Source organism: Pongo abelii, chromosome 2 (assembly GCF_028885655.2).
Source record: "Pongo abelii isolate AG06213 chromosome 2, NHGRI_mPonAbe1-v2.0_pri, whole genome shotgun sequence".
Classification (NCBI taxonomy): Eukaryota; Metazoa; Chordata; class Mammalia; order Primates; family Hominidae; genus Pongo; species Pongo abelii.
In genome coordinates, this window is record NC_085928.1 from 111,957,418 (window position 1) to 111,984,117 (window position 26,700).

Here is a 26,700-nt window from a genome sequence, read left to right on the forward strand (position 1 = left end):
GAAGTTCGAGACCAGCCTGGCCAACATGGCAAAACCTCATCTCTACTAAAAACACAAAAATGAGCCAGGCGTGGTGGTGCATGCCTGTAGTCCCAGCTACTCAGGAGGCTGAGGCAGGAGAATTGCTTGAACCTGAGAGATGGAGGTCGCAGTGAGCCAAGATCACACCACTGCACTCCAGCCTGGACGACAGAGCGAGACTCCATCTCAAAAAAAAAAAAAAGACGCTCAGGGAAGAATGAAAGACGTTCTAGATGCCCCAGCTCAGCTCTCCACCACCAGTACCTCACTGGTGGTCACCACTGTTGGTCTGGGCAGGGGTGGGGGCTACTGACAATGTTCTCTCTAGCAGGCCTGGGGGGGTACCTGAGGTCAAGGTTAGGAACAATGCCTCCTTCTCAGTCCTATGGCTGACCATGCACAGGGCAGGGCATGGAGTGTGAATCCAGATGGAGAGACCGTGCCACTCCTGGATATGCTGGGCAACTGATCAAAGGGCATTTCCCTGGGGGTGCCTCTGCCCATGGCTCACAGTCACTTCTATTCTGGCCTGAACACCCCTGACTCTGGCTTCTGAGGATACTGGGTTGGAACTGTCATTGATGATGGGTCCTGGGATGGTACTGGGTCAGACAAGGCATTGAAGTAGCTAGGCAGGCAGATCTGAGCCTTCGCCAGCCCATTCTGACCACATTTTACCAGCTTGACATCCCTCTCCTGCTCCTCTAGCAAGTTTGCAGGAGGTGGGACCCAAGGAGGTCACCATGGGCAATGGCTTTGGAGACATCTCTTGCTGACTGATGTTATTTTCCATACTGCGTCTGTGTCTAAACCTTTTTATTAGTGGCATATTGTCTCTGCTCACTCCACTTGTGTTGGTGACATTTGTTTTGTCCACTACCTACCTCCTCTTGGCTGAGCCCTGGGTAATTGCAACATGGTCATCCTAGACCCTTGTTTGCAGGAATGACTGCAGCCTGTGAAACACTCACACTCAACCATTTCTGGGACCCTGGGCAGCTCTGCCAGCTGTTTTGTATATTGATCTGAGATTAGAATGGTCTTTTCTTGGCTGGATTTAAGGAGTGGGGGGACACAATGGGGACCTGGTCTTCATCACACTCAGAAGAGAGAGGATACCACTCAAAAAGATGGGAGGTGAAGGCCCTCAGAACTGTGAACGCCTCATACGAAAATATGGATTTCTGTCAAAAGCCAAAAGAGTGGAGGCATCTGGTTTCAGTAATGTATTAGATCACCCATCCTTCGGGTGGAGGAAGATGGCTCCAAGTTGGAAGCTGGTCCCATTTTAGGCCATATGAGAACATCAACCACCAGGGGAATCAAGCCAATCCAAGCCAACATTTATTGTTGCACAAGCCTGTTGCAGTCCTGAGGGGATCTTCTGGAAGAGGTGTGGGTAGGAAGCTGAGTGGCCACTGGGGTGAAGGGCAGACAGAGGAGGCTGTGACCAGCAGGCTCCAGATGATACATGAGCTGGAGGCCTCCTCAGCCACACTCCAGGGAGGGTGGGGTGGGAAGGGGGATTCAGGGATAATGGCATTAATAATACAAGTGGTAAACAAATAACCAAGAGGATCCGGCTGGTTACAATACACAAAAGTTAGCAGTAAGAGTCTGTGCTTTCACATTCCTATCAGACAGATCTGAGTTCAAATCCTGTATGTGTAGCAGGGTGAGGTATCTGCTCTCTGTCAGAGCCCATGGGTGCACATCTCTGAGCCTAGTTACAACAGTTGGCACATAGGTGGGTGGACAAGGAGGGCAGCTCTTGATTCCTGTTGCTTCCACAGCACAGAGGGATAAGTATGGCTGGTGTGACAGATCCCACTTCACAGATGAAGCCACTGAGACTTGGAGGGCAGGTAGGCTTAGTCTGAGACCTAGCATTCGCTGGTGGCTGCCTTCTCATTTCCCAGAGGCTTCAGAGTCCCTCAGTCCTTGGGTTGCACCATCTTCCCACCAGACTGACCCTGGGGCCACTCCACTTCGGTGGGGAACCACTAAGATAGCTGTGCTGCCCAAACGAAAACTCCAGAAAAACCCACTTTGAGGAGCTGATAGCTAAGCGTAAGAGAGAATGGGGTAGTGAGCTGCATCTTCAGTGAAATGCCTGAGTGGTAATGCTTAACCCAAAGGAACTTGACAGCAATGGTGAAATTTCAGGCACTACCGTGGTGTTGGTGCTGGTGACCTTCCCGGACAGAACCTTTCTGCCCTCAGATCACACCAGTGTTGAGGATCACCGGTTGTTTTCCTCCGATTGGGCAGAAGAGCCAGCAGGGGGCAGAGTCAGGATGAAAGTATGTAGACTTTTTGCCCTTGATTGGCGTAGGGGGCCTTTGGAGGAGGAGTCTAATGACTGAGTTCCACCTGCAGTCCTCCAGGAGAGGAGCTCCCATCTCTCTTACTTGCTAGAAACGCTCCAGGCTGGTGCTAGGGCTGCGTTCTCTAGGAGTGTCCGGACCAGAGACCAGGGGGCCGGGGGCAGCCTCCGAGCCCAGGGCCGGGGCTGGCCGCGCCCGGGCAGGCCTCTGTCCCCGGCGTCTGCCGGGGTGAGTGGGAAGGGGCGGGAGGGGCCGCCTTGGGCCCCTGGGATCCTGGTGGTCAGACCAGGGAGACTTCGGCTTGGAAGCTGGAGGAGCGGCGGGCACCGGGGCTGACGCGGGTCAGCATGGAAACCTGCGTGCTGCACGTGGCGCCGTTGCTGCCTCCCGACGGGTGCCGGTATTTGGGGTTCCAGCCCAGGACGCCCTGCAGGTGCCAGCGCCGCCACTTCCGCCTCAGCTCCGCCTGCACCTAGGAGAGGGGAAGGTGGTCAGGCCGGCTGCTGTGGAGCCTCTTCCACTGCTGATTGGGCTGCCCTGGACTTAGGGTTCTGAACTAGCCAGTCTTATCCTCTTCAGGAAATCAAAATGGAGGGACCCCTATGCTGCCTCGGGCGGTGCGAACTTGGGACTGGGTTGAGGCCAGGTTCAGAAGGAGGCCTTGGAATGGCAGGAGGTAAGAGGCAGAGAGGATCCCAGAATACAGTCCAGGGAGAGGGAGGGATACTGCCTAGGGGTGACTGTACCCCAGTTCTTCCCATCCTGGGTCTCCAGCTCACTTGAGTGGGTTTTTTGTGCATTGTAACCGGAGCTCCACAGCAACTCAACCTTCAATGGAAGCCCTCACCCCTCCGCGCTCACTGCACACAGCCACTTAACTAGGTGTTTCTCAAACTCTGTTGTGCACAGGAATCCCCCTGGGGTTTAGTAAAAAGCTGTTTGTTTGTTTTTTAAAATAATTATTAAAATGCAGATTCTAAGCCAGCAGGTCTGGGGTGGTCCCAGAGATGCGCATTTTTAACAAGGGCCTAGGTGACACCAGTGCTACTAGTTTGAGGACCACACTTGGAGTAGCAAGGTTTAACCCGTCCTTGCTCTGCACATATCCCACCAATGTTTCCGGACCCTGGTCCTGGGAGTTCCATTGCCTGAGCCCCAAGGACTGGGAGGGGCTTACCTCACCATTGAGGAAGCAGTAGAGGATAGCCACCACAAAACCCTGAGAAGGAAGATGACAGGAGAGGTGAGGCAGACAGACCAGAAGCCCCCAGCCCTGCCCCACCCCTGGCTCCAGCCCCTGTGTTCCCCTGGTTAAGGAAAGAGCTAAGCACAAAGTAGGTGCTTATCTAATACTTATTACAGTAAAAAGATTGGAATGCAGTGGCAAGGGCCAAGACTCCAGGTTGAATTCCCTTAAAAGCCAGGGAAGAATGCAGCCTTAAGTCAGCAGCCCGTACCTGGAAAGACCCCACGACGAGTTCAAAGACCATCTTCACTTCAGGCTTAAAATTGTCCGGAAAGAAGGCAAACATGATGTAGTGTACTCCAAACAGGGGGATCAGCAGGAGTGTGGACCTGGCCAGCCTCCTGGAGACAGGGGAGGGACAGGCCATGGGTATGTGTGTCCACACATGTGGATATGATAGGGCGTGGCATGGGGGCAGCTGGAGGCACAGAAGATGGGGACAATGACCAAGAAGTGTGAGGATGGACTGTAGGTTGCTCTAAATATTATGCCCTTGTCTGCTCCTGTTCCACAGCTGCAGTGCCTCTGCCCTTCTGCCCCCAGCCCTCCTGGCCTGGAGGGAAGCATGAGACAGAAAGAAACCCCCTCTATTCTCACCCTTCTGGAGGAGAGAGGATAAGAGGTAAAGGAGAGGCCAGTGAGAATGATGCTAACAGGGACATGTTAGCTGAAATCCACTATTGGGAGTTCTGTTGCCTGGGCCCCCTGGTCTGGGAGAGGCTTATCATCATTGCAGTAGAGGATGCTCTCAGCCATCAAGAGCAGTAGAAAATCTCTTAGGCAACAAGAGATCCTGGTTCCTCCTCTCCTGGTCTCAGTTTTTCCAATTTGTATAATGCAGTAAGTGTATGCTCGACATAGTCAAATTATAGAAACAGAGGCCCACTATGAACTTGGAAGTGTTTTGGGTACTATGAAGTGTAGTGCATCCATGAGAGACCACGAGAGAAGACATACTATGAAACAAGTCTTTCTAACTGGGGTGCTGACCACTATGCCCAGGGCCACTTGGGAGGGTGATGGGGACCCAAGTTCATACCTGATCACCAGGGACAACCCAAAATTAATCAGTATCGCCCTCTATCTGTGTTTTTTATGCTGTGTCTGCTTCTCCAGAAGTTGCCACCTTCTCTGGGGTTGCATCCCCCTCCTCCTACCTCCCCACACCAGTGCATATACTCCCAGTGTGCTCTGAAGGACCAGCTCCTTCTTCACAGCTTTGTGTACTCAGTAGGGTCAGCATTCATTCTAAATGCTCACCGCCTCCCATGGCCCAGAGCTCTTCCTGGTTCAGGCCTCCCAGCCACCTGACGTCATAGCTGATCCAGGCAGTGTGAATCCATTGCTCCCTGGCTAGAAGAGGTGGGGTGTGGATAGGGAGGGTCTCTGACTCTGTCTCTCCTGCCTTAGCAGTCAGTCCATGGAAGCTTAGCCTAAGGCCCGAGGTCCCACAGCAAGCTGGGGGCAGAGGAGCTGGCCTTGCCCCTCCCACTCCTTCCTGGACCTGGTTCTCAGCCACGCCAAGATCCTGAGCAATGCCCACCCCTCTTCGGCTGCAAAACTATCCCACGCACCAGAGGCTAACAGATGGAGGCTTTCTTTAAATCAAAGGCTGATGGGGAGGTGGAGAGTGGGAGTTGACAGCCTCTCCTTGAGGAGCTTCATCTCCGACTGCCCCCACCCCTTTTGCCTGCTGACAACTGTTTCCTTTCTGTCTCACCACACAGACCTGGCCCTGACCATGGCCAGCTCTGTTTGCCTCAGATTCAGGCCCTTTTGAACCATTGTAAGTTGGGGGAAATAAGGTCCCATCGGCAAAGGAGAGGATGAGGGTGCACAGGCCCGATGTGCTGGCCCTCAGCAGACTGCAGACGCCGCCCCCCCCCGCCCCCCCCACCAGCCTTTCCTTCTCAGACAGGAAGGGAAGCTCCACCTACACACCTGGCAGGAGAGAATGCAGTCACACCAGGAATGTGAGTCTTAGTCTCATCAGGGAGAATCACAGGATTCCAGAATAGAATCCTAAATCCAGCAGTGTGTGACATTCTAGCCAGGAATCTTAGAACCATAGCACAGACTCTCCAAAGAGAAGCCAGGCCAAGAAGAATCCCAGGACTGGAAGGCTTTGTGGGATGTCCCAGGTTTGTCTTGTGTGAATAGCACTGATACTCAATCTCCTACTCCCATCTGTGAGCATGCAGACCCTACTTGCCTTCCCACAGCCTCCCTTTTCATATTTTTCATGTTTCTTTAGCTCTGTCTTCAAGCCTGGTTGCTCCCGCAAAAAACCTGCCTCTTCCTCCAGTCCTCCCAAGCAGGGGGAACAGTCCTGACACCTTTCCAAGCCCTGGTCCACGGACATTGTGCCCCCTTCTCCCTGCCCATGGTGACATGCTCCAAAACCCTCAAGAAGAAGGGAGTGTATGTCAGTTTCCTCTCTGTAAAGTAAAAATAATTTTGCAGGGGACTGTGTGGATGAAATGACATGATGCATGGAAATCCCTTAGCGTGTGCCTGGCATGTAAACTGCAGGTGTCATCATTATTACTGAGGAATACTGAGTCCTGAACATGGCTGTCTCATTGGCGGATTGGGGTCTCCCCCAGGGCATTCATCTACTATGTGTTTATTGCACCCTTTTTCCATGTGAGGCACATGCCAGGGACTGGGCACATGGTATGAACAAGACACAGATCATCGGTGTCCTCGAGCTCCCTGGCTTGGCAGCAGATGCATACCTGGGAAGGATGCTAGGTGAGTGGGCAGGAGAAGCATGCGTGGGGCTCTGAGTGCCGCCTGGTGAGGGTGGGGCTGGAGCAGGGGACAGTGGTGGGCTGAGCCAGGCTATGGTGGAGGTGGGAAAGAACAATGTGGCTCTTTGGTGACTCTGGATGTTTGGGGTGGGAGGACTTCAAGGAGATGTGGGATGATTTGAGGACTGGGGATGGAGGTACTGGGGGCTGAGGCACTAGGCCCACACTCACGAGTATGGACTGCTGTCACTCTTCCTGATATCTGGGGGCCGCAGTTTCTGAAGCAGGATTCGGATGATGCAAATAAACAGGATGAAGTTTACCTAGTGGGTGGGGACCCGAGTTCGGGCAGTCAGAGCGGGAAGGCTGAGGTGTTCAGGCCCCTCGGCTGCTGGCCTGTCTTCTTTCCCAGGGTCCTGCTGTCCCTCTCTCTATCTTACCTCTCCTCTGGCACTTCCCCTTTGGGCAGGTCATCCGGGAACTCTACCTCCTTCACATCCCTAAGGACTGTGCTCCCAATCCGCTTATGCTCAAGGAAGAACTGGTGGGACGGGGGTGGGGATGATCCTGCATTGGGCATTAGGAAGCTACGTTTTAGTTCTGACCTAGATACTAATTTCCCATGTGACCTTGGGCTAAGTTGCCTGCCCTTTGGGCCTGTTTCCCCATCTCTAGGTGGTGGGAGGGTATCTTACCAAGATGGAGGTGAGGATGGGGCCCTTTATGATCCACCACAGTGAGGAGTTGATGGTGTCCCAGCACCTAAGCAGACCGTGGGGAAGAATGAGAAGGTTTGTCTTCAGCCAGAGAGAGACTCAGCAGCACCTCCCCCAGTTGTCCTCAGCTCTGCTCCTGAGCCCTTTAGCAACCCCGGGCTCAGAGTCTGTTGCTCCCCAGGTCCTCCTCCAGCCTCCCCTCTGGCCCGAGAGCTGTGGTTTTTGTCCACTCACCAAGGCCAGATGGCATTATCATCCCACCCGGGGGGCCTGCCCAAGTGATGGCGGCCGGGGGAGTGTGTGGGGCAGCAGCTCACCCATAATCCTCAAAATGGATCCTGGCGATGGTCCACACCGTGGTGAATGTGCTGGGTACCCCTGTCAGGCCCAGAGAAAGTGAAAGAGCAGAGAGGGCACAGGAAGCAGGGGTAGAGGGCATGAGAGAGAGATTTTGGAGAAAAGCAGGGAGAGGGACAGAGAGAGAAAAGGGTGGGTTGTCAGGCTGCTGTCTTTGGTTACATAGGTTGTTCACCACGGAGGGATGCTCCACTGAGGGGGTGAAGCTGTATGCCTGAAGGGCTGTGTCTACCTAGACGGACATTCTCTTTCTAATTGTGACAGAGGCCCTTTATAGATTAGCAGTGGCCCTGTGTATTTTGGGAGCTAAAGGGAAATGGAAAGATGTTCACAAAATCTGTCCCACAGGTCAGCCCTAGGTGCAGCTGCAGCCTGAGGGACTTGTCCTGGGCTCAGACATTTTGAGGACTTTCTTGACCCTTGGCTGATATCCTGGCAGGCAGGACCTGCAGCTAAGCAAGACGTAGGACTGCAAGCTGGGTTGGCACCCTCCCCCTAGGGAGTTCTCCAGGCCTTGCCCCCTCTGTTCCCAGCCTGGAAGCCCTCCCTGGTACCATACCCCAGCCGATGAGTATGTACCCCCAGAAGTACTTCCGCTCGGAGAAGAAGGAGACGGCAAGCAGGGTGTACAGGTAGAGGCCCTCCACCAGCAGCCAGAAGAAGTTGGCCATGACACAATATTGGAAAAAGACCATGGCTGCCTTACAGCCCACCTGCAGGGGGAGGAGAAAAGACAGGGTTCACTGGGGCTGTCAAGGGTCCTTGACTGCCCACACCCGTGTCTGGGGGGACAAACACAGTTGCAGTGCAGCCAACTTAATCTCTTTGTTGTTTTGCATTATCCCCTTAAAAATGTACTCATTGGTTTTCCCATTTTCCCTAATTTTAGATCCTCTGATACTTTGGGATAAACTGGTGATTTTAATTATCCATCCATCAATTCATCTATTCACCTTCCCGTCTATATATCTACCCATCTGCCCATTCAATCATCCACCCACCTATCCATGTATCCATTTATTTACCCACTCACCTACTAGACATTCACTATCAACTCACCCATTTATCCATTTTTTATCCATGTGTCCATCCATCATCTATCATCTTCCCATCTATCAATCCATCCACCCACACACCTATCTCTCCATTCATCTACCAACCCACTCAGTCATCTACCCATCCATTCATCTCTGCACCCACCCATCAATCCACTCGTGCATCCACCCACCTATCTACCTACCTGCCCCTCTGCCCATCATCTGTCCAATCTTCCTTACTTAACCCATTTATCCTGCTGCCTACTTAGCCATCCACCAACCTGCCCATCCACACCGCCACCCCACCCACTCATTCATCTAATGCCAATTTGTATTGAAGGTAGCTGGAAGGTATGAGGGAGAATTCTTGCTTGAGTTTGCAAGAGTCTGCTCAATGTCGGGGAGTGGAGGGCTGTGGACTGTGGAGTGGGGCCCAGATGGAAGTGTGGAGGGAGACTGGAACTGAGAAGAGGGTAGAAGAGGGGGAAGTAGAAATGAAGAAGAAGAGAAGAGAAGAGGAGAGGGGTGGCCATTCCTCCTGGGGTTCAGAGGACCTAGTGGAAGAATGGCTTTCTTAGGCAGACGAGGACCACGAAGGAGTTAGGGAGACCCATGAGTAGAGCAATCACGGGGCTCTGGGTTGCCCACTTGGCATGACTGGAAGGTATTCTGGGCCTTCTGTCCCCTCCCAGAAAGTCCCCCATTTCAGATCAAGCCTAGATGTCTGTCAGCCAGGGCTTAAATCCACCCTCCACCAGGAAACTGTCTGGCTTCCACTTCCCCCTGTACCCAAAACATTGGTTCCCACCCTTCCTTCCTGTACCCTTGGTTTGCGACATCCTCAGAGAGAAGCCTCCCCCTGCTAATGCCCCCACCACTCCCTTTGTTTGGAAAGTCCTTCCTCAGGTCTCGCTTCAGTCCCTCCAGTTACAGGAGTTCTTGCCTCCCCATCTTCCTCCCATTTGCTTTTGGAGAATAACTCAACTCTTTTTTTTTTTTTTTTTTTTTTTGCGATGGAGTCTCGCTCTGTCGCCCAGGCTGGAGTGCAATGGCGTGATCTCGGCTCATTGCAACCTCTGCCTCCTGGGTTCAAGCGATTCTTCTGCCTCAGCCTTCTGTGTAGCTAGGATTACAGGTGCTCACCACCACGCTCGGCTAATTTTTTTTTTTTTTGTATTTTTAGTAGAGACGGGGTTTCACCATGTTGGTCAGGCTGGTCTTGAACTCCTGACCTCGTGATCCACCCAACTCAGCCTCCAGAAGTGCTGGGATTACAGGCGTGAGCCATAATCTGCATCTGGCCATAACTCAGCTCTTTACCAGGACAGTTATCTGTGCTTCCTCCTAGTCTTAGAAAAGCTTTGCAGTAATGAATTGGGAAGCCAGTCTCCATAATTATCCTTAACATGTGCACAGGAGGCAGCAGGTTCCTCCACAGGTCCTGTGGCTCGCAATGCTCATGTCTGACTTGGCCTCCCAGCTCCTGGGACGGAACCTCTGAGAAGCTCTGGGAATGGCCAAAGTGGGTTCCCTAGGTTTTCTCCCCCGTTGTTGAAATGCCTGAGATTCCAGTATGATCATTTCACTCTTTGGGGAGAAGGTACTGCTGACCCCTGATATAATGCACTACCTCTGGGGTCATGCATGAAGCAATGAGTTACTGACCACAAGGAATGAGTGGGGGCTGGAGCTGGTCTCAAGCTCTCTGTCAAAGCTTGGGGCACTCAGAGAGGGTCCCTCAGAATCCCTTGGAGATGGCCCCCTTAGTGACTGGCAATGAATTCCTTAGATGCTCCCTTTACCTCCCTTCCCTAGGAAGGCCCAGAACCAGCCTGATGTCAGGATCAGAACAAAAGAGGAGGACTGCATATGTATGGACCCACTCCAGATGGCACGGGGACGGGGGGGAGTAGGAAAAGTGGCATGGTGAGCAGAGCCCTGGCTATGCAGGTGGCAGATGGCAGAGTTGGAAGGAATCTTGGAAGTCCTTGCATGGATGGGGAAACTGAGGCTGTAAGTTCCCCAAGGCCACATAGGAAGTTAGCAACAGGTGGGACAGGGGCTCTGGGCTGTGGCCATAAAGTGTCCCATTTCCCATCTGCTTTTCTCACTGGCGGCGGCAGGTCTGTGAGCGCCCAGATGGGTGAGCAACATCTCCTGTTGCCGGAGGGGAGTGTGATTTGAGTACTGCCAGGTGGGGTTGGGTGGGGGTTGGGCCATCCTTGGATTGAGGGGTGGGGTGGGAGAGAAGAGGGAGGAAGGAGAGGGAGAAGCAGGGGGAGAAGAGGAGGTTGCAGTGGTTAAAGATAACGGTGAGACTGAGGGAGGTGGGCCAGGGCCAGGATCCTCACCGAGCCCTCGGAGCACTGGTCCGACTCCCCGCTGTCGAAGAGGGCCAAGTCTTTGATGAAGACAGCGGCAGCCCTCAGGATGAAGGATATGAAGAGGTGCATGTGGATGTAGTTCCGCGTGCAGTGGAGCTTCCTGTGTGGGGTGGGCAGATCTGGGAGGCCAAAGGGGCCTTGGATCCCCACCCCAGCCAATGCTGTCCTATGCGCTGAGCAAGGATGGGGCAGGGGAGCATGTGTCCTCCAGAGGGCAGGCCCCGCCTCAAAGGGGGTCCCATCCTGAAATACGAGCCCCACCCCCAGGTACCCCATCCGCCTGTGCAGCTGGGCTCCCAAGTGCCTCAACCTCGTGTGTGGCCCCAGAAGCCTCATTCCTGTGTGCAGGCCCCACCCTCTGGTGCCCTGTCCCCAGGTGCAGGGCCATCCTAGGGGAGACTAGGCTGCAACACATGGAACAGCTCGGCCACCTGCCTTCTCCAGGGGAAGCTGGCCTGGCAGGAGCTTGGGACTGTGTGCTGCTGGGGGGCAACAGTGGAGGGGTCGGGGCATGCCTGGGCCACACTGGGCTCCACTGTGGGAGGGACACTTGCCAGGTTTGCTTTGAGGCCTGTCGCTTGGGCTGGGCCTCACCTGAACAGGCTCAGGATAGCAGTGGCGACCAGAAGGGTGGCGAGGGACAGGCCGTAGCCGATGGTGTAGCCGGTCTTCACAGAACCGTAGAACATAGTCTGCTGCTGTTGGAGGGACAGGGAGAGGCTCTTGGGTGGTGGGGTGGGAGGCTCATCTAGGGGATATTGGCAGGGTGCCCTACACACTCTGCCTGCCCACCCCTGCCTTAGCAAATGAGAAGCCTGAGGTCTGGGGCTCCCAAGAGCAGCTGAGCAGAGCTCTTCAATCCCCTGACTCCTAATGCCCTGGTTTCCACAGACAGGGCAGGACTGTGTCTTAGGGTGGGGTGGGGGTTGAATGTACTCCCTCTCTTTGCGTCTTTATGAGGGACAAGTTGGTGAGGGAGAGAATGAAGACCTTGCATGTCCCTTTTGTTAATTTCATGTCTCCAGCCATGTGCCCGGCTTCCCTTCTGTGCCAGCTCTGAGCTGGGCACCCTAGGGGCAGGGTCTGCTTGCCCTTCCGACACCCCTCGAGGCCCTGTCTCTGTACAGGGAGGAGAGGTATGCAGAGGTTGCAGGATGTCGAAGAAGACACTGGCACTACTATGTCACATTTTAGGCCCTTGGAAATTGGGGTCGGTGGGATGAGGGCAGTCTGGCCTTTCTGATGGAGGAGGGCAAAGCTAGGCCCCGAGGGTGTCTTGCTTGGTCCCCTCTCCTGATGCCCTCCCCATGGACACAGGTGCAGTGCAGCACGACAGCCACTAGGCAAGCCACTCCTTCCTGTCCGCCTCCCACGCTTGCCTGAGGAGAAGCAAGTGGTTAAGGGGGAATGAGGGCCTACAGCTCCAGTGGGCTTCAAAGGCCTCTGAAGAAATTGCTGCCCTTAGGGGTGGGTGGAGTGAAAGCCCCGTCTGAGAAGGGCATCTGAGGGTGGGGCAGATACCATCACAGACAGACACACACACATGCATTTGCACCCCAAAGCAGTGAGGGGCTCCTAGCGGAGGACTCCAGCCTTCCCATCAATGTCCTTACCAGGCTCCCCAATCTTTACAGAGACCATGTTTTAACTGCTCCGGGGAAGATATCTGTCCCAGGACTGAGAACGACAGGCTCTGTCCCTGTTCCTGACTGGCTATTTGGTAGCCAAGGCTGGTTCCTTCCAGGACCTGCAGCACCTCAGTTTCCCCTCTGGATGGGATAGGGTGCTGGTGTCTGCCTGCCCTGCCAACTCCTGGGCTGAAGTGAGGCTCCCATGAGGCAGTGGGGTGGCCCAGCCTGGGGGTGCTGCTTCAGCTTTCGCTGCTCTGGGGGCCCCTCCTGTGGGAAAGCCTCCTCCCATACCCTGTCAGGGGGAGCCAAGGGTTGGGACCCCAGAAAGGCAGGCCTGGAGGAGGCTAGAGGAGGGCAGACTCCAGGAGTCCTGTTCCCACACAGACAGCAACCACACCCCTCGGTGGGAGAGATCAAAGTCTCCTAGGTGGGCCCGGGCGCTCTGCAGGTGGGGTGGGGGTGCCCTGAGACCCACCTCATCCAAACTCGCTGCCTTGTCATCCAAACCACAGGCAATGGGGTACGGGCCAGGCTCCAGGTGCGTCCAGCCTTCGTCGGTGCAGCTGCGGCTTACGTTGCGGCCTGGGTGGAGGGCAGGGGCAAGGACAAAGGCTGAGGCCGGGAGCATGGGGACCTGGCTATCTCTGCTTGGAAAAGGGCAGAGAATTCAGCCCTACTCCCACCAACCCTGGTGCTGTCAGGCTTCAGCTGCCCAGACCCAGTTACCCAGGGCACCGTGGGGGCACCTGGGGCAGGGAGAAGCCTCTTCACAGCTCCTGCACCAATGACAGAATCAGAGCAGACATTCTTGGGCTCAGCCCTTTTGTTATGGTGTGAACCTGACCCCAAGTACAACATACACTCTGATCCTTGTCACAGACCCTGCCTGGATCCTTGTCACAGAATAATTCCTGAACTTTGCTGTGAGCAGAATGCTGACCCTTGTCACAGGGCCACGGCTGGGGGAGGGGTCCCAGGTCTGCCCGGTCCTCCTCAGTCAGCCTGCCTGGGCCTGTGGGGCTGGGTTTCTTCTCACACCTGGAAGGGCTTAGATGTGCTGCTGGAGTGGGAGCAAGGGTGTGGGGGTGAGGAGGGGTGGGGTTGGGGAACCTGTGCAGGCAAAGGCATGTGAGGGGGAATCAGGCAGCACAGCATGGCAGGGGCTTGGGGCTGAAACAAGCAGAGGCTGAGGCTCCACGGAAGCTGCACTGTCCACTGTCCTCAGAGGCTCGAAGCTGCAGCAAAGGGACAGGACCGCTTAGCGGGTATGTGAGGTGAGGGGTACCACTGAGGCTCCCCACTCTCCAGCACTGGGAAGGTGTCCTCTCCCCAGAGAGGGAGAGGATGGGTTGAATAGAAATTAGATGAGCCAGAGAAGAATCTCGCTTCCCCATCTCAGTACCCGTTCATCACCACCACCGCCACCACCATAGTCACCATGAGCAGCATCAGCAGCATCACTGTTGTCAGCCTCATCACAATGACAGGTTTTGAGTACTTTTCAAATGTCAGCACTGGTCAAGCACTTTAGGCACATCCTGTTTAATTTCCTCAATCATCCAGTGAGGAAGGTAACTCCATTTCACAGTTGAGAAGTGGAGGCCCCAAGAGGTTGGTTACTTGCCCAAGGCCACATAGAGAGGACAGGATAGAGCTGATCTGGTCTCCAGAGTCTTCCCAGGTAAGCTTGGTTCTCACCTGCATGGAGGTGACCTGAGGACTTATTTTGGTGACCAGGGTCAAGCTGTCCTATGAGCTCAGGAAGTGTCACTGGGCACGTGTGTTTATTTCCAAACTTTGCTGTATGCCCGGAATATACCAGGTGATTCCATATTCACCATTTCTGTAAATCCTCCTGGCAACCCTTGGAAAGAGGTCTTGTCACCCTACTTCATGGATGAAGAACTGAGGGACAGCTGGGGGTGGGGATGGAACAGCCAGGAAAAAGCAGCCGTGGGCTGGGTCTATTTCCACCACATGGCCCAGGGAGGGCAGGAAGGATTTGGTTGAGGAGGGGGCATTGGACTGGGCCAGTTTCCTGCCTTGGCATGCCTTTTTCTGCCCTGGGCTCCCAACCTCACTGCTGCAAGAGGCTCCTAGGACAGCAGAAAAGCCTTCAGCTGTCCCTCTGCACCCCTCTCAGCTTCCCATCGTTGCAGCCAGAGGTAGGCCTGGCCCAGAGCCTTCAGCCCAGCCCCTCATCAAAGGCAGGCTCTTCCTCAGCCCCAGTTCCAGGGAGCTAACTGCAGGCTCTGAGGCCCTGGATCCCACCCACAATCTGATTCTTTTGAGGACTTCCCCCTACAAGGCTCAGGCAGGTAGAAAAGAGGGTTAAGGGCTGGGTGTGGTGGCTCACACCTGTAATCCCAGCAGTTTGGGAGGCCAAGGCAGGCAGATCACGAGGTCAGAGTTCAAGATCAGCCTGGCCAACATAGTGAAACCCTGTCTTTACTAAAAATACAAAAATTATCTGGGAGTGGTGGCACACACCTATAGTCCCAGCTACTCAGGAGGCTGAGGCAGGAGAATCGCTTGAACCCAGGAGGTGGAGGTTGCAGTGAGCCGAGATCACACCACTGCACTCCAACCTGGGTGACAGAGTGAGACTCCAACTCAGGGGAAAAAAAAAGAGGATTAAGGCCAAAATCACCCAGCCTTGAAGCTGGGACACTGGAGCTTTGGGCTCCCTACTCACCAGAGGGACCAGGGCTTGAGAAGGCCAGGCCCAATGACATAGCAAGCATCTGGTATCATAAATTATGCCAGCAAACCTGGGTGACTCTGGCATGTACACAGCAGCTTCACATGCCGCGTGTGTGTGTGTGTGTGTGTGTAGTGGCGGAGGTGTTAGGGTAAACATTAATGTGTTAGGGCTAGGAATTGGTAGTTTTTGTTATCCCATCAAAAAATGGGGATCCCAAGGCTAAGAGAGGTTAAGTCATTTGCCCATGGTCACACAGCAAGGGAGCAGCAGGTCTGGGATGCAGACCAAGGTCTGCCTGACTCCAGATCTTTCTGGGCTCCCAGCAGTGGCCAAAGGGACACTCTGTTTTCTGGAGCCCTGGCTGCCATAGATGGTGAAGGAGGAGGGGAGGGGACAATGGGTCATCTTTGGGGCCAGGTGGTCTCTTTGAAGAGCCCTGGGACTGTGGTCAAGGCCTCATAGCAAGCTGCTCTCAAGGATATCGAAATGGCAGTCACCATGGGATCCCAAGAAGCAGCCAAGAGTCTCCCTCCAGTCTGGGCCTGGAAACCAGCAGGCCCTATATCTGTAGAGGGGGACATGAAGGGCAGGAGGGAGGTAGCAAGGGACTTTAACCCTGTGCTGGGAAGGACACCCCACTGGGGGGGGTCAGGGCATGCAACAGTGAAGGGGTCAGGGCATGCCTGGGCCAGGCTGGGCTCCACCATGGGAGAGACACTTGTCAGGTCTGCTTTGAGGCCTGTCACTTGGGCTGGGCCTCACCTGAACAAGCTCAGGATAGCCATGACGACCAGAAGGTGGCAAGGGCCACCTTTCTCCCAGTCTCCTCCCACTCACTATGTCTCAAAAAGCAGTCATGGCCCCCGCTTGTGCCTAGGATCCTCCACTCAGTGCCTGGAGCCAGGAATTGAGGAATAATCCTCTCCCTCCTCTCCCTCATCAGTCACCAGTCCTGTCCCAGCTTCTTCTTCCCCAGCACCACCACTACCTCATCTCCCCTGGATTAGGTAGGAGCCCCCTGCTTTTCTGTCAGCTCCCCACCTTGAGACAGCTGGAAGGATCATGCTAACACCCAGACCTGAGCATGGGACTCTCCTGCTGATTCCCTGCCATGGTGTCCCATCCCAGCCAGCAAGTTTGAGCTTCCTAGTCTGGCAGCAAGGTTTTCTCATTTATAGCATCATGATGCAGGTGGTAGGGGAGGAGAGGTATCCCATAGACCCCACAGACATGGTTAACATAGACTGTATGTCGAATTTTCTCAGCCAGAATGGCTCTCCCATATTTATTTTAAAACAAATCTTTTCAAATATTTGAAGGTAGAGGCCGGGCATGGTGGTTCACGCCTATAATCCTAGCACTTTGGGAGGCCGAGGCAGGCAGATCACAAGGTCAGGAGATCGAGACCATCCTGGCTAACATGGTGAAACCCCATCTGTACTAAAAATACTAAAAATTAGCTGGGTGTGGTGGCGGGCGCCTGTAGTCCCAGCTACTGAGGAGGCTGAGGCAGGAGAATGGTGTGAACCCGGGAGGCAGAGGTTGCAGTGAGCAGAGATAGTGCCACTGCACTCCAGCCTGGGGGACAGAGCGAGACGCCATCTCAAAAAAAAAAAAAAAAAATATATATATATATATATATAATATATGTATATATAATATATAATATGTATACATATAATATATATTATATGTATACATATTATATATAATATATACATATATAATATATATAATATGTATACATATAATATATATAATATATTTGAAGGTAGAAACACAGATGAAAGATATGCAGACTACAGATTAAAGAAGTATGCGCCTGTAATCCCAGCACTTTGGGAGGCTGAGGTGGGAGAATCATGAGGTCAGGAGTTCAAGACCAGCCTGGCCAATACAGTGAAACCCTGTCTCTACTAAAAATACAAAAATTAGCCAGGTGTGGTGGCTGGTGCCTGCAATCTTAGCTTCTTGGGAGGCTGAGGCAGGAGAATCGCTTGAACCCGGGAGACGGAGGTTGCAGTGAGCCAAGATGGTGCCACTGCACTGCAGCCTGGGTGACAGAGCAAGACTCTATCTCAAAACATTAATAAAATAAAAATAAAGAAGTGAGCTATCATGAACATTTTGATGCCTTAATGAGCAATTCCTTGCCTGGCCAAACTCCCTCCTTCAGGTATTTTATCCAGTCTAGGTAGATGACTTTTTTCTAACTCTCCACAATTTTTATCTTCTATAAGGTTTATTTAGCTTTCCCTGTATAACCAGGTCCCTTCCCGTGGGTATACTTCTTCCCAGGCCTGTTGTGTGAGTTGGTGTTGCCATCATTCCTGCCCCACACTTGCAAACTTCCCTTTGGAATTTCAGGTCGGTTGCCCACACCTTCTTCATCTGCTTGCTCAGGAGAACACTGTCTTTTTTCTGTTTTCAGTTCCTAATTGCAGTCTCTTATTTCTCTCCACCATTTTCAGAGACCAGGCCCACAGAGTATGGCTGTGCAAGTTGTTTACTGTACGAGGGCACCTGGCCGGTAGGCATATTCTGCTTGTCACTAGGTGGGCTCTAGTGAGAGGTCATCTCTGCCCGAGGAAGGACTGCCTTTTTCTTGTCAGTCCAAAGGCACCGTATGGGCCCCATTGATGGCGGCAGCCTCAGGGTTAGCTAGATGGTGGGCTGGAGTCCAGGTTCTCAAGGGCAGGAGTTGCCTTGACACATTCCAGCAGGGACAGAAGGAAGAGCCATGGGGAGGAATGCAGTTAGCAGAGCCTCAGGGAGAAAGGTAATTAGCAGGTGCTTGCTTCCAGGGATCAGAGAGAAGGCTGGTTTCCAGGCTCGGTGATGGCGTGCACTGTGAAACCTGCCAGAGGAGCTCATCTCTTATCTGCCCAGGCACTGGGTGTCCCTGGAGGAGGCGACCAGGCCAGGTGGGCACTGGCCTGGAATATGGCATGGCTGTGACCCTCCTAGACTCCTCAGGAGGGGTTCAAGTTCTGTCTTTCACTACTGAGGTCACAACAGCAGGCACTGGGGGGCAAACCGGATTACCCCAAAGAGACCCTGGGGTCTACCACCTATCCCCACTTTACAAACAGGGAAACTGGGGTCCAGGGAGGAAGAGGCCACCTGCAGTGAGAGATGCCTGAGTTCTGTTCACTCTCTGAATAATTACCTAGGTTCTGCTCCTCCTGAGTCCTCCCGACTCCAGGCCTGCCCCTCCCTCCATGCTCCCCACCTAGTCTCACTCTCTTCTCTAAGGCTCATTAAACCTAAGCCTAGGGTGGGGCCTGCTTGATTCCTCCCTCGCCGCACTCACTCCCATTCCCTCCATAAACAACTCTCCCACTTCTCTCCCGCACTGAGCTCACTACCTGAATTCAAGCCATCATTTCCTGCCTGCCTTGTGATTGGGTTTTCCTGTTTACACTCCTAGAATTCTTCCTTCTCACAGAAACCAGTTAGACGTTAAAAACCTAAATTGGACTTTGTCAGTCCCCTGCTTAAAACCCCCCACTTCTAACTGGACTTAGGAAAAAACTCAAGTCTTCTCTGTCCTCAAGGCCCTGCATGGTCTGGCCTCGGCCCACCTGTCCCTCCCCTCCCTTCCTCCCTGGTGCTCTTCCTGCTCCAGCCACACTGGCCTTCACGGAACTTCCTTGGATGCTTATTCCACAGGCTGTTGATTCTGTCTCTCAGTTGTCCCCAATCTGGGATCTTTGCCTGGTGGTTCTTTCTCACCTCCAGGTCTTCAGATTGCAGATGAAGTGTCACCTCCTCAGAGAGGGGCTGTTTGTGAACCTCTGCCTTAAGTTAGTCCCCACTCTCCTTATTCTCTTGTCCAGCACTTTTTATTATTGATGATACATCTGTTTATTTCCTTACTAAATGTCTCTCCAATGAGAATGCTAGCTCTGGGAGAGCAGCCCCGGGGGCTCTTTTATCCTCTCTCCACTGTGTTTGTCCAGCTCAGTGCCTGGCACACTGGTGAGTGCTTCATTCACTGCACAAAAGAATGACTGAATCTATATTGTAAATCTCTTTAATGACTCACTAGCTAGAAAGCCACCTCCTAAAGGGGCTCCCCCTTTTCTTTTCTGCCTCATTCTGTGGACATTCTGTGGACATTCATTTAAGTGGAACATGACAAGGTGTGTAAGCAAAGTCATGTGGTGGCTTCATGGATCCCAAGAGGTCATAGGCTCCAGGCATCGAAAGACTGAATCATGACCAGCCCAAGACAACAGGACTATGGGAGCCATAATTTAATCAAGTACCTGTCAGTCAATCAGTTATCAATTGTTGAGCAAATATTTAGTGAGCCTTTCCCACATGCTTATCTTTATGTGAAGAGCTAATCAAATCCCGTGAGTTCTTTAAAGACCCAGCACCATTGCCTCCTCTGCCAGGGAGTCCCTCAGATTGCTCTAGCCTCTTTGACCACTTTCCTTTGCCTTTGCACTTCCTTGAGAGGTGAGTCCCCACTCCAGCCGGCCCCACTCACATCACCTCTTCAACCCAGGGGTCTTACCTTGAATGGGGGAGAAGAGCTTGAAGATGAGGGGACAGGCCAAGACAACTACCTGGCCCCGAGGGGTGGCTGGCCAGCAGGTGAGGTTGTCCCACATCTTGCTGCAGCCTATGGGGGTAAGGCAGAGGACACATGGGTCAGCACAGTGCAGGTGCCTCCAGCCCTGGGGCCTGAGGCCATAGGCACCCACTCTCTTCCTCCCTCTGCCAGGCTCCCACCTCAAGGAGCCTCCAGTCTGAGAGGGGAGGCACAGCCCTGCTGAGGTTGCACGGGGCCTGTCCTGACAGTGAGGCAGGAAGGAGGCCTGACTACAGTTCCTTGGTCCTTAGCGAGGGATGGAGCGCCCCCTGGGGATGTTTCCAATGCCAGCGGTGGTTTTGATTGTTTCAGCAATAGGGGGGCCTCACTGGCATTTAATGGGCAGTCACCAGGGATGCCAGACAGGCAACTCCTGCACAGTGATGAATTGTCTCACATTCTGCATTGCTTGCAGATGAGCCACTGGGCATATGTATAGGTGAAAACTTTTCATAATGACCAGAGCCTAGACTCTTACACCATTTTACGTATAAACACACGCCATTTACTTTATTATTTATTTACTTACTTATTTTTTGAGACGGAGTCTCGCTCTGTCACCAGGCTAGAGTGCAGTGGTGCAACCTTGGCAACCTCTGCCTCCTGGGTTCAAGCAATTCTCCTGCCTCAGCCTCCCGAGTAGCTGGGACTATAGGCCTGAGCCACCATGCCCGGCTAATTTTTGTATTTTTAGTAGAGACGGGGTTTCACCATGTTGGCCAGGTTGATCTCAAACTCCTGACCTCAAGTGATCCTCCCACCTTGGCCTCCCAAAGTGCTGGGATTACAGGTATGAACCACCGCGCCCGGCCAACACAAGCTATTTATTGCACAAGTTTAACATACATGGAGTTTTCCAGGAATGCAGCCACTGAGAAAAGGGAGGGAAGATTGTATTTTGTTTTGTTCTGAACTTCACTAAGAGCTGTTCAATGTTTTGGAAAATCATGATACCCATAGCAATGCTGCCTGTGATACTTGAGTCACCAATACAACTACCTGTGTCTATCAGTCTGCATTTGTAGGCTTCACATTCCCAGAATTTATATTTGTAGGTACAACCTTCAGACTACATCTATTGTGGTTATGCTTGAATATGTACATGGTACTTCATTGTAAATTACTTTCCTTTTAATATTTATTTTATAGTATAGCTAGAACATTATTTTTTATAAAGTGGATGGGTGTGTGTCCTGAATTTCATATTATGATAGTGAAGGAGGCATTAGAAAATGTTTTGAGACTCTGTCTCAAAAAAAAAAGAACTAGATGCATCCCAATATGCTCATCACCCCATCGTAGTCTCGCTCTGTCGCCCAGGCTGGAGTACAATGGCGTGATCTCGGCTCACTGCAACCTCCACCACCCAGGTTAAAGTGATTCTCCTGCCTCAGCCTTCCGAGTAGCTGGGATTACAGGAGCCCACCACCACACCCGGCTAATTTTTGTATTTTTAGTAGAGACAGGATTTCGCCATGTTGGCCAGGCTGGTCTCGAACTCCTGACCCCAGGCGATTCACCTGCCTCTCGGCCTCCCAAAGTGCTGGAATTACAGACGTGAGCCACCGTGCCCAGCCTGTACCTAGTTCTTGAACAACACAGATTCCCCCCAACATGGTCGGATTGTGAATTGTGATGGAGGGGAATAGTTAGGGAATAAGTGCAGCGAAAACCCTGCATTGTGGCTGCATTCTCCGCCACAGCCTTGCAGAGCCTGGCCAGTGAAAGATGCACAGTGTGGTCTCTAGGGGTCTGCTTTAATAGGCACATGCAAATGCCGTCATTTAGTCTGTTCAGAAGCTGCATGCCCGTGAGGGACTAGGACTGCTCTGGACGCATCCCATGCAGGAGGCTTAATTGTCTCTTTGCAATCCTGCCAGTCCCATAGATTTGCTCAGAAAACCCAACCCCTGAGCCAAAGTCAACGCCAGCTGGGCCAAGCCCAGCCCAACCCAGCTCAGGTCCGAAGGTTCACAAGTTCCCAAGAAGGGGGTCTGGGAAGAGGAGGTGGAGGGATGTCCTTACTTGGGGAAGAGCCTCGGGACTCTGTGCATTGGAGTGGGCTGGCAGCAGCAAGGGGCGCCTTCTGGGGCTGCAGCAGTCAGGCCACATCTATAGCTAAAGGCTGAGGAGGACACCTGGATCCCTAGGGCTTGGCCAGAGATCGCAGCCTTCCTTGGTCATGGACCCTGACCACTTTTCCCCCAACCTGTCTTGAGGGCTCTTGTGGCCTCCTGCTGGCTGCCAGTCCCTCTTCCACTCTGGGCCAGCTTCTCTGAAAGCTGAGTGGGGGCACTTCAGGTCAGTCAAACCCTGCTGGGGGTTCAAGACCCTGTTAAGAATATCAGCAAACATTCATATAACCTTTGCATGTGCCAGGCACTGTTCTAACCTCTTTGGATGAATAACTTATTTAATGCTTCCATTTCACAGATGAGGGAATGGAGGCACAGACTGATTAGAAAACCAGCTCAAGGTCATGTTGCTGGTAAGCGGTACAGTCTATTCTCACTCCTCTTGGTTGGAAGGGCTGTCATTTCTCTGGGAATTTTGCTGCTGCTGGACTTTGTTTACCCCTCTCTGACAGCGCTGGGCACGCCCTGTTATGTAGGCCGGCTATTGTGTCTGAGTCCCTGCCAGACTTTGGGCTCTCTAAACCTCCGGCTGCCAGCACAGGCCGGGGAGTGAATCCGGGGCTGGGTCTCTGGCCCTGAGCTCTGCTTCACTGCAGTGGGACAGAAGAGAGGAAACCAGGCTCTGCCCTTGGGAGGCCACACTTGGCCTCAAGGAATCTCAGCACAACCAAGGCCAGGCTGTGAACTGGTGCTGGGGTGTAGGGCAGCCGGCTGGGCAGGGGAGCAGGATGAGAGGCCAATATGAGGGACATGGTCAGGGAAGCAGGGGACGGGGTGACAGCCATGAGTATACTTGGTACCTGGAATGGCCTGTTGTCCTGGGCTAGGCAACGGGAGTATTTCCTGTGTGTCTGCCCTAATGAGGCCCCACAGGTCCCATCACACATGTCACCAGGTCTACAGAAATACAGGGCCCAGGCTGGCTCTGTGTGCCCAAAGGTGGGGCTGTGCCCTCAGCAGGAAAGCCCAACCCAGAGCTTGGGGTAAGGGATGGTGAGGCAAGATGAGATGGGGCCTCTGCTGTGTCATTTTGTAGACTCGTGTGCACACAGAGATACACACACTGACATGTACACACCAGTACGCAGAACACCAGGCACACATGCAAACATGCACACATGTACACTTACCTGAACACAGACCACAGACACAAGCAAATGGGCACAGAGAGACACACAACTCACAGAGACATACATTCAGAGAGACAGACATGTCTGGGTGTACCACTGACATTCACACTGATAGACATACAAGCCAACACACAGAGACACAGCACACTGGGCAGACACATCTAGGCATGTCGAGATGGCATGTGCCCAGGCTTAAATAGACACACACTTCTGACTCACAAAGATACTCAGAGTCAGACACAGAGCTATAGACCCCAGAGGCACAGACGCAGCTCCAGACAGACATGGGCCAGGAGCGCATACCTAGATGTGCATGAACACGCACAGAGCCCTACACAAGGTCACGGGCAGACCCATGGCCACAACCTATGCCGGCCCTTCTCTGCATCCCAGCCTGGCTGCTGGTGACAGGGTGTTGGCACCTGACGGGAACGCTGTGCCAGCAGTGACCTCATCGGAATCACGAGGGTGGCCTGTCCCCAGGCGTGAGAGGTGCGCAGTGGAGTCTAGAGTCTGGGCCTCTTGGGGCTGCCTATGATCCCACCGCTGGGGCCTGCCAAAGCCTGTCTGCACCTGGTCCTGGCTCCCTGCACTGGTGGAGTGGGGTGGGGCCTATAGGTAGTGGGCAGGCCCAGCCACCCCTTGACCCATGCCTCAGTCTCTGGGCCCTAGAGTCAAGGGGTTGTCCTGCTTTGAGACCAGGGTAGGCAAAGCCCATCTGTGAGGCTACACATACTCACTTACAGAGCAGGAGGCAGACAGCCTGGGCACCAGGGCCAAGGAGAGGGACCCAGAAGGGGTTACATAACTGTCAGCTCTAGAGAGGTGGAAGGGGAACTAGGGAACCAGGAAGACGTAAAGATGTTCCCTGCTCCTGAGCAAGGCTGTTACATAACTGTAAGCTCAGCCTCGGGGAGATGGCCTGGGATGGAGGCCCAGAACGGGCCCAGCCATCTCATGCCTCCAGCCCAGACGTGCCAGGCCACTGTCCCTGGCAGTAAGACTTGAACCTGCCAACCATGCCCCACTCCCCATGGGAAGTCTGCCTCAATGCCTCCCGCCTTTCCAGACTCTCTGTTTCTCCAAACCTGCTCACCCCTACAAGTCTGGTTCAAGTGGTACCAAAGAATTCCATCCATTCTTACCCGGGGCTGCTGAGTCAAAAGGAGGGTGCTGTCATCTGTCCTGATAGCCCTGCTGTCCAGTCTTGGTAGCTGGGCACCACCCTTCACACTGCCAGGTGGAGCTCTCCCAGCCCCCTGAGGAGGAGTGGCTGGGGCCCTCATGTGCTCAGCCCCTGGGGCTGACCTTGACTTGTCTCATCAGCCGAATAATGAGCTGATGGTTCATCTGGCCACTAAGGGTGGGTTGGGATGGAGAGGCCAGTGTGTGTGCCTGTATGTGTATGCTTAGGGGCTGGGCGTGTGTGTATGTGTGTGTGTGTGGTGTCACTATCGGTCCTCTGGATGTGGCAGAGACAGAGCCTGGGGTTGAGAGGGAGGAGTGGGCCTCAGTTTCCAGGCTGAATATTGGCTGTGGTGAGTATTCCACATCTTTCCAGACAAAACTTGTGCCCCTTCTTGCTCTGGACCACTAAGATGACTTTGAGCTTCCATGTGGTCCCTGTGGGGGTCACATATTGTGACTGAATGTGCCTCTTTTTCCTCTGGAGATGCTAACAGTACAATGTTCTAATCCTGGAGTGTGGTGTTATGGGGCTAATTCTCCCCGTGCCAGCTCCAGGGGGTCCTGGAACCTGCCTGCCCTCATGGGTCACAGGTCCCCCACCACACAGCACCCTGGGCCTTGTGTCCTGGGTGGGCTGGCCGCCATGGAGATCTTCACTTTTCCTGGAGAAGAGGGATAGGGACCCCCAGAGGCAGAGTTGGCTCCATGTACTTTTCAGAACCCCAATTTAGTATGTCCTCCTCAGCTGCGGCTGGGAACTCCCCAGACCTGGGGTGGGAATGTGGAAGCCTGTTAGCCCCTTTCTTCTTCCATCTGGCTCCCAAGCCGCTCCTCACCATCATCCAACAAATGTGGAACGAACGTGACTTGGATCTCAGCTTGAGACATGAGGAATCGTGGGCTCCCTGGGGGCATGCAGCCCCTCTCTGCCCATGGGGGCCTCACCTATTGTCTCATTCTCCAGCTGGGCCTCCTCCAGGCACTGCTTGTGCTGCACCTCGATCATCTGCACATAGTCACACTCCTCCTGCAGCCTGGCCGCCTGGCCGCCCTGGGGACAAAGACAGGGAGGGCCCATCAGCCTCATCCATAGACTCAGGAGCACCAGGCCCAGTCTCTGGACTGCACCTGCCCTCTCTCTGGAAGAGATCCAAGTTCCAGATGGAACCCCAATACCAACACCAGACTGAAACCTGAACCTGACCCCAACCTGTTGTCCATTGCCCCCAAACCTGGGTCAGCCCCGAGGACCCTGCCACAGCTTCTTGATGGCTCCCCCAATAGTGCTGCAGCTGTAACTGCTTTGTCTCTTTGTGGGTGGCACAACTCCAGATGGCGGCAAGAGGGCCTCCCCTTAGAGGCCTGAGCTGGCCCTCTGGACTCTGCCACTCTCCAGCTTGGTTTGAGAGTCTGTCCCTGTCTTGATCTCCCTGATGAATGGGGCCAGCTCATGCTACTACTCTGTTATGTGGAGTTGGATCCTGGCCTCTGGTTCCCAGGGCCAGCCCTGGGAAGAATCCAGGAGTCTAGCTGTATTTTCCAGCTGCTGTCATTCCAGGATTCTGTGCTCAGTCCCCTGGGTCACCAGGCTAGGAAGGGGACTCTGGCCTTCCTTGCCCAGACCTCACCTGCCTCCTTTTTAGTTTCTAAATAATTCAAGCTATACCAGATCTACTGAGGGTGGGGAGGTTTAAGGAAGTAAGAGAGCCCCTCTAGGATCCCACCAGGCCTCCCCTGCCTCTGGAAGGTGAAGAGAAGGGATGGAAAAGCCCAAGCTTCTCCTCTCCCCTTCCCTGTACCCTGGCCAGGGATCAGGGGTGGGCCAGACCAGTGTGACTGGGGACACTGACCTTGTGGAAGACATGTGAATGGGGGTGATGGCTGTCTAGGAACAGCCAGAAAAAAACAGGTCTTGGGAGCTCTTAGATGGGTTAGGGTGGGTGAAGGCCTCCATGGAGGAAGCGTTGGGCTGGCAGCACCTTCTGCGTCTTTGGCTTTAGAAAAGTGGTTGTTGGCCCCAGCAACCCCACACCAGTTTCCTCATCTCTGCCTGGGGAGAAGAATGTCAGTTCCCACCAGGGCCATAGAAGAGAGTCCAGCAAGACCACTCCAGAATCAGACCTTCTCAGTGTCTCCTCCAACTTGTCCCTCCCACCCTGGGACAGGGTCCTTACCTCCCTGGGCCTCAGTTTCTCTGTAGGCTACATGGGCCTCAACCACCTCCCCTGCTGACTTAGAGATTCTTGAAGTGGGTCTGTGGGAAGAACATAGGTGGGGGACCTTCCTTTAAGGGGGTCCCTGCTGGCCTACAGGCACCAAAGTGCTTAGTACTTTGACCATTGTTTTAAGTAAATCAGCTCCATTTACTGGGATGTGCATCCCAGCTGGCAGCCAGCAATCCATCGCTGTGGAGGGAGAGGGGTCCAAGCTGAAGCTGAACAACTCAGTGCCTAAGAGGCTGCACAGCC

The 26,700-nt window shown here is 53.7% G+C and overlaps 1 protein-coding gene and 1 long non-coding RNA gene across 2 annotated transcripts; one reads left to right on the top strand and one right to left on the bottom strand.

The window, feature by feature from the left end:
* Positions 1–1,213: 1,213 nt before the first annotated feature.
* VIPR1 (vasoactive intestinal peptide receptor 1) lies at positions 1,214–25,326 on the bottom strand. Its single transcript, XM_024244500.3, has 12 exons — positions 25,178–25,326; positions 19,702–19,809; positions 12,948–13,054; positions 11,436–11,539; positions 10,809–10,941; positions 7,980–8,133; positions 7,381–7,441; positions 7,043–7,109; positions 6,579–6,670; positions 3,806–3,935; positions 3,526–3,567; positions 1,214–2,820 (listed from the first exon to the last, which is right to left on the bottom strand). Exons 1-12 carry the CDS (start codon positions 25,317–25,319, stop codon positions 2,629–2,631), a joined length of 1,332 nt encoding a protein of 443 aa, XP_024100268.3. The 5' UTR covers positions 25,320–25,326; the 3' UTR covers positions 1,214–2,628.
* Positions 4,841–8,545, top strand: LOC103890203 (uncharacterized). The gene is made up of 3 exons (XR_008523772.2): positions 4,841–5,735; positions 5,849–6,348; positions 7,954–8,545. It is a non-coding gene; the product is annotated as an uncharacterized LOC103890203 (long non-coding RNA).
* Positions 25,327–26,700: the final 1,374 nt, after the last annotated feature.

Coding starts and splice junctions, on each gene's coding strand:
- VIPR1 (XM_024244500.3), bottom strand. CDS start 25,319: ATGAGGCTGATGGGCCCTCCCTGTCTTTGTCCCCAGGGCGGCCAGGCG. Junction 7,110..7,380: donor ATCCATTTTGAGGATTATGG/GTGAGCTGCTGC, acceptor CGGTCTGCTTAG/GTGCTGGGACACCATCAACT. Junction 6,671..7,042: donor CCATCCTCACCTCCATCTTG/GTAAGATACCCT, acceptor CCCACCCACTAG/GTAAACTTCATCCTGTTTAT.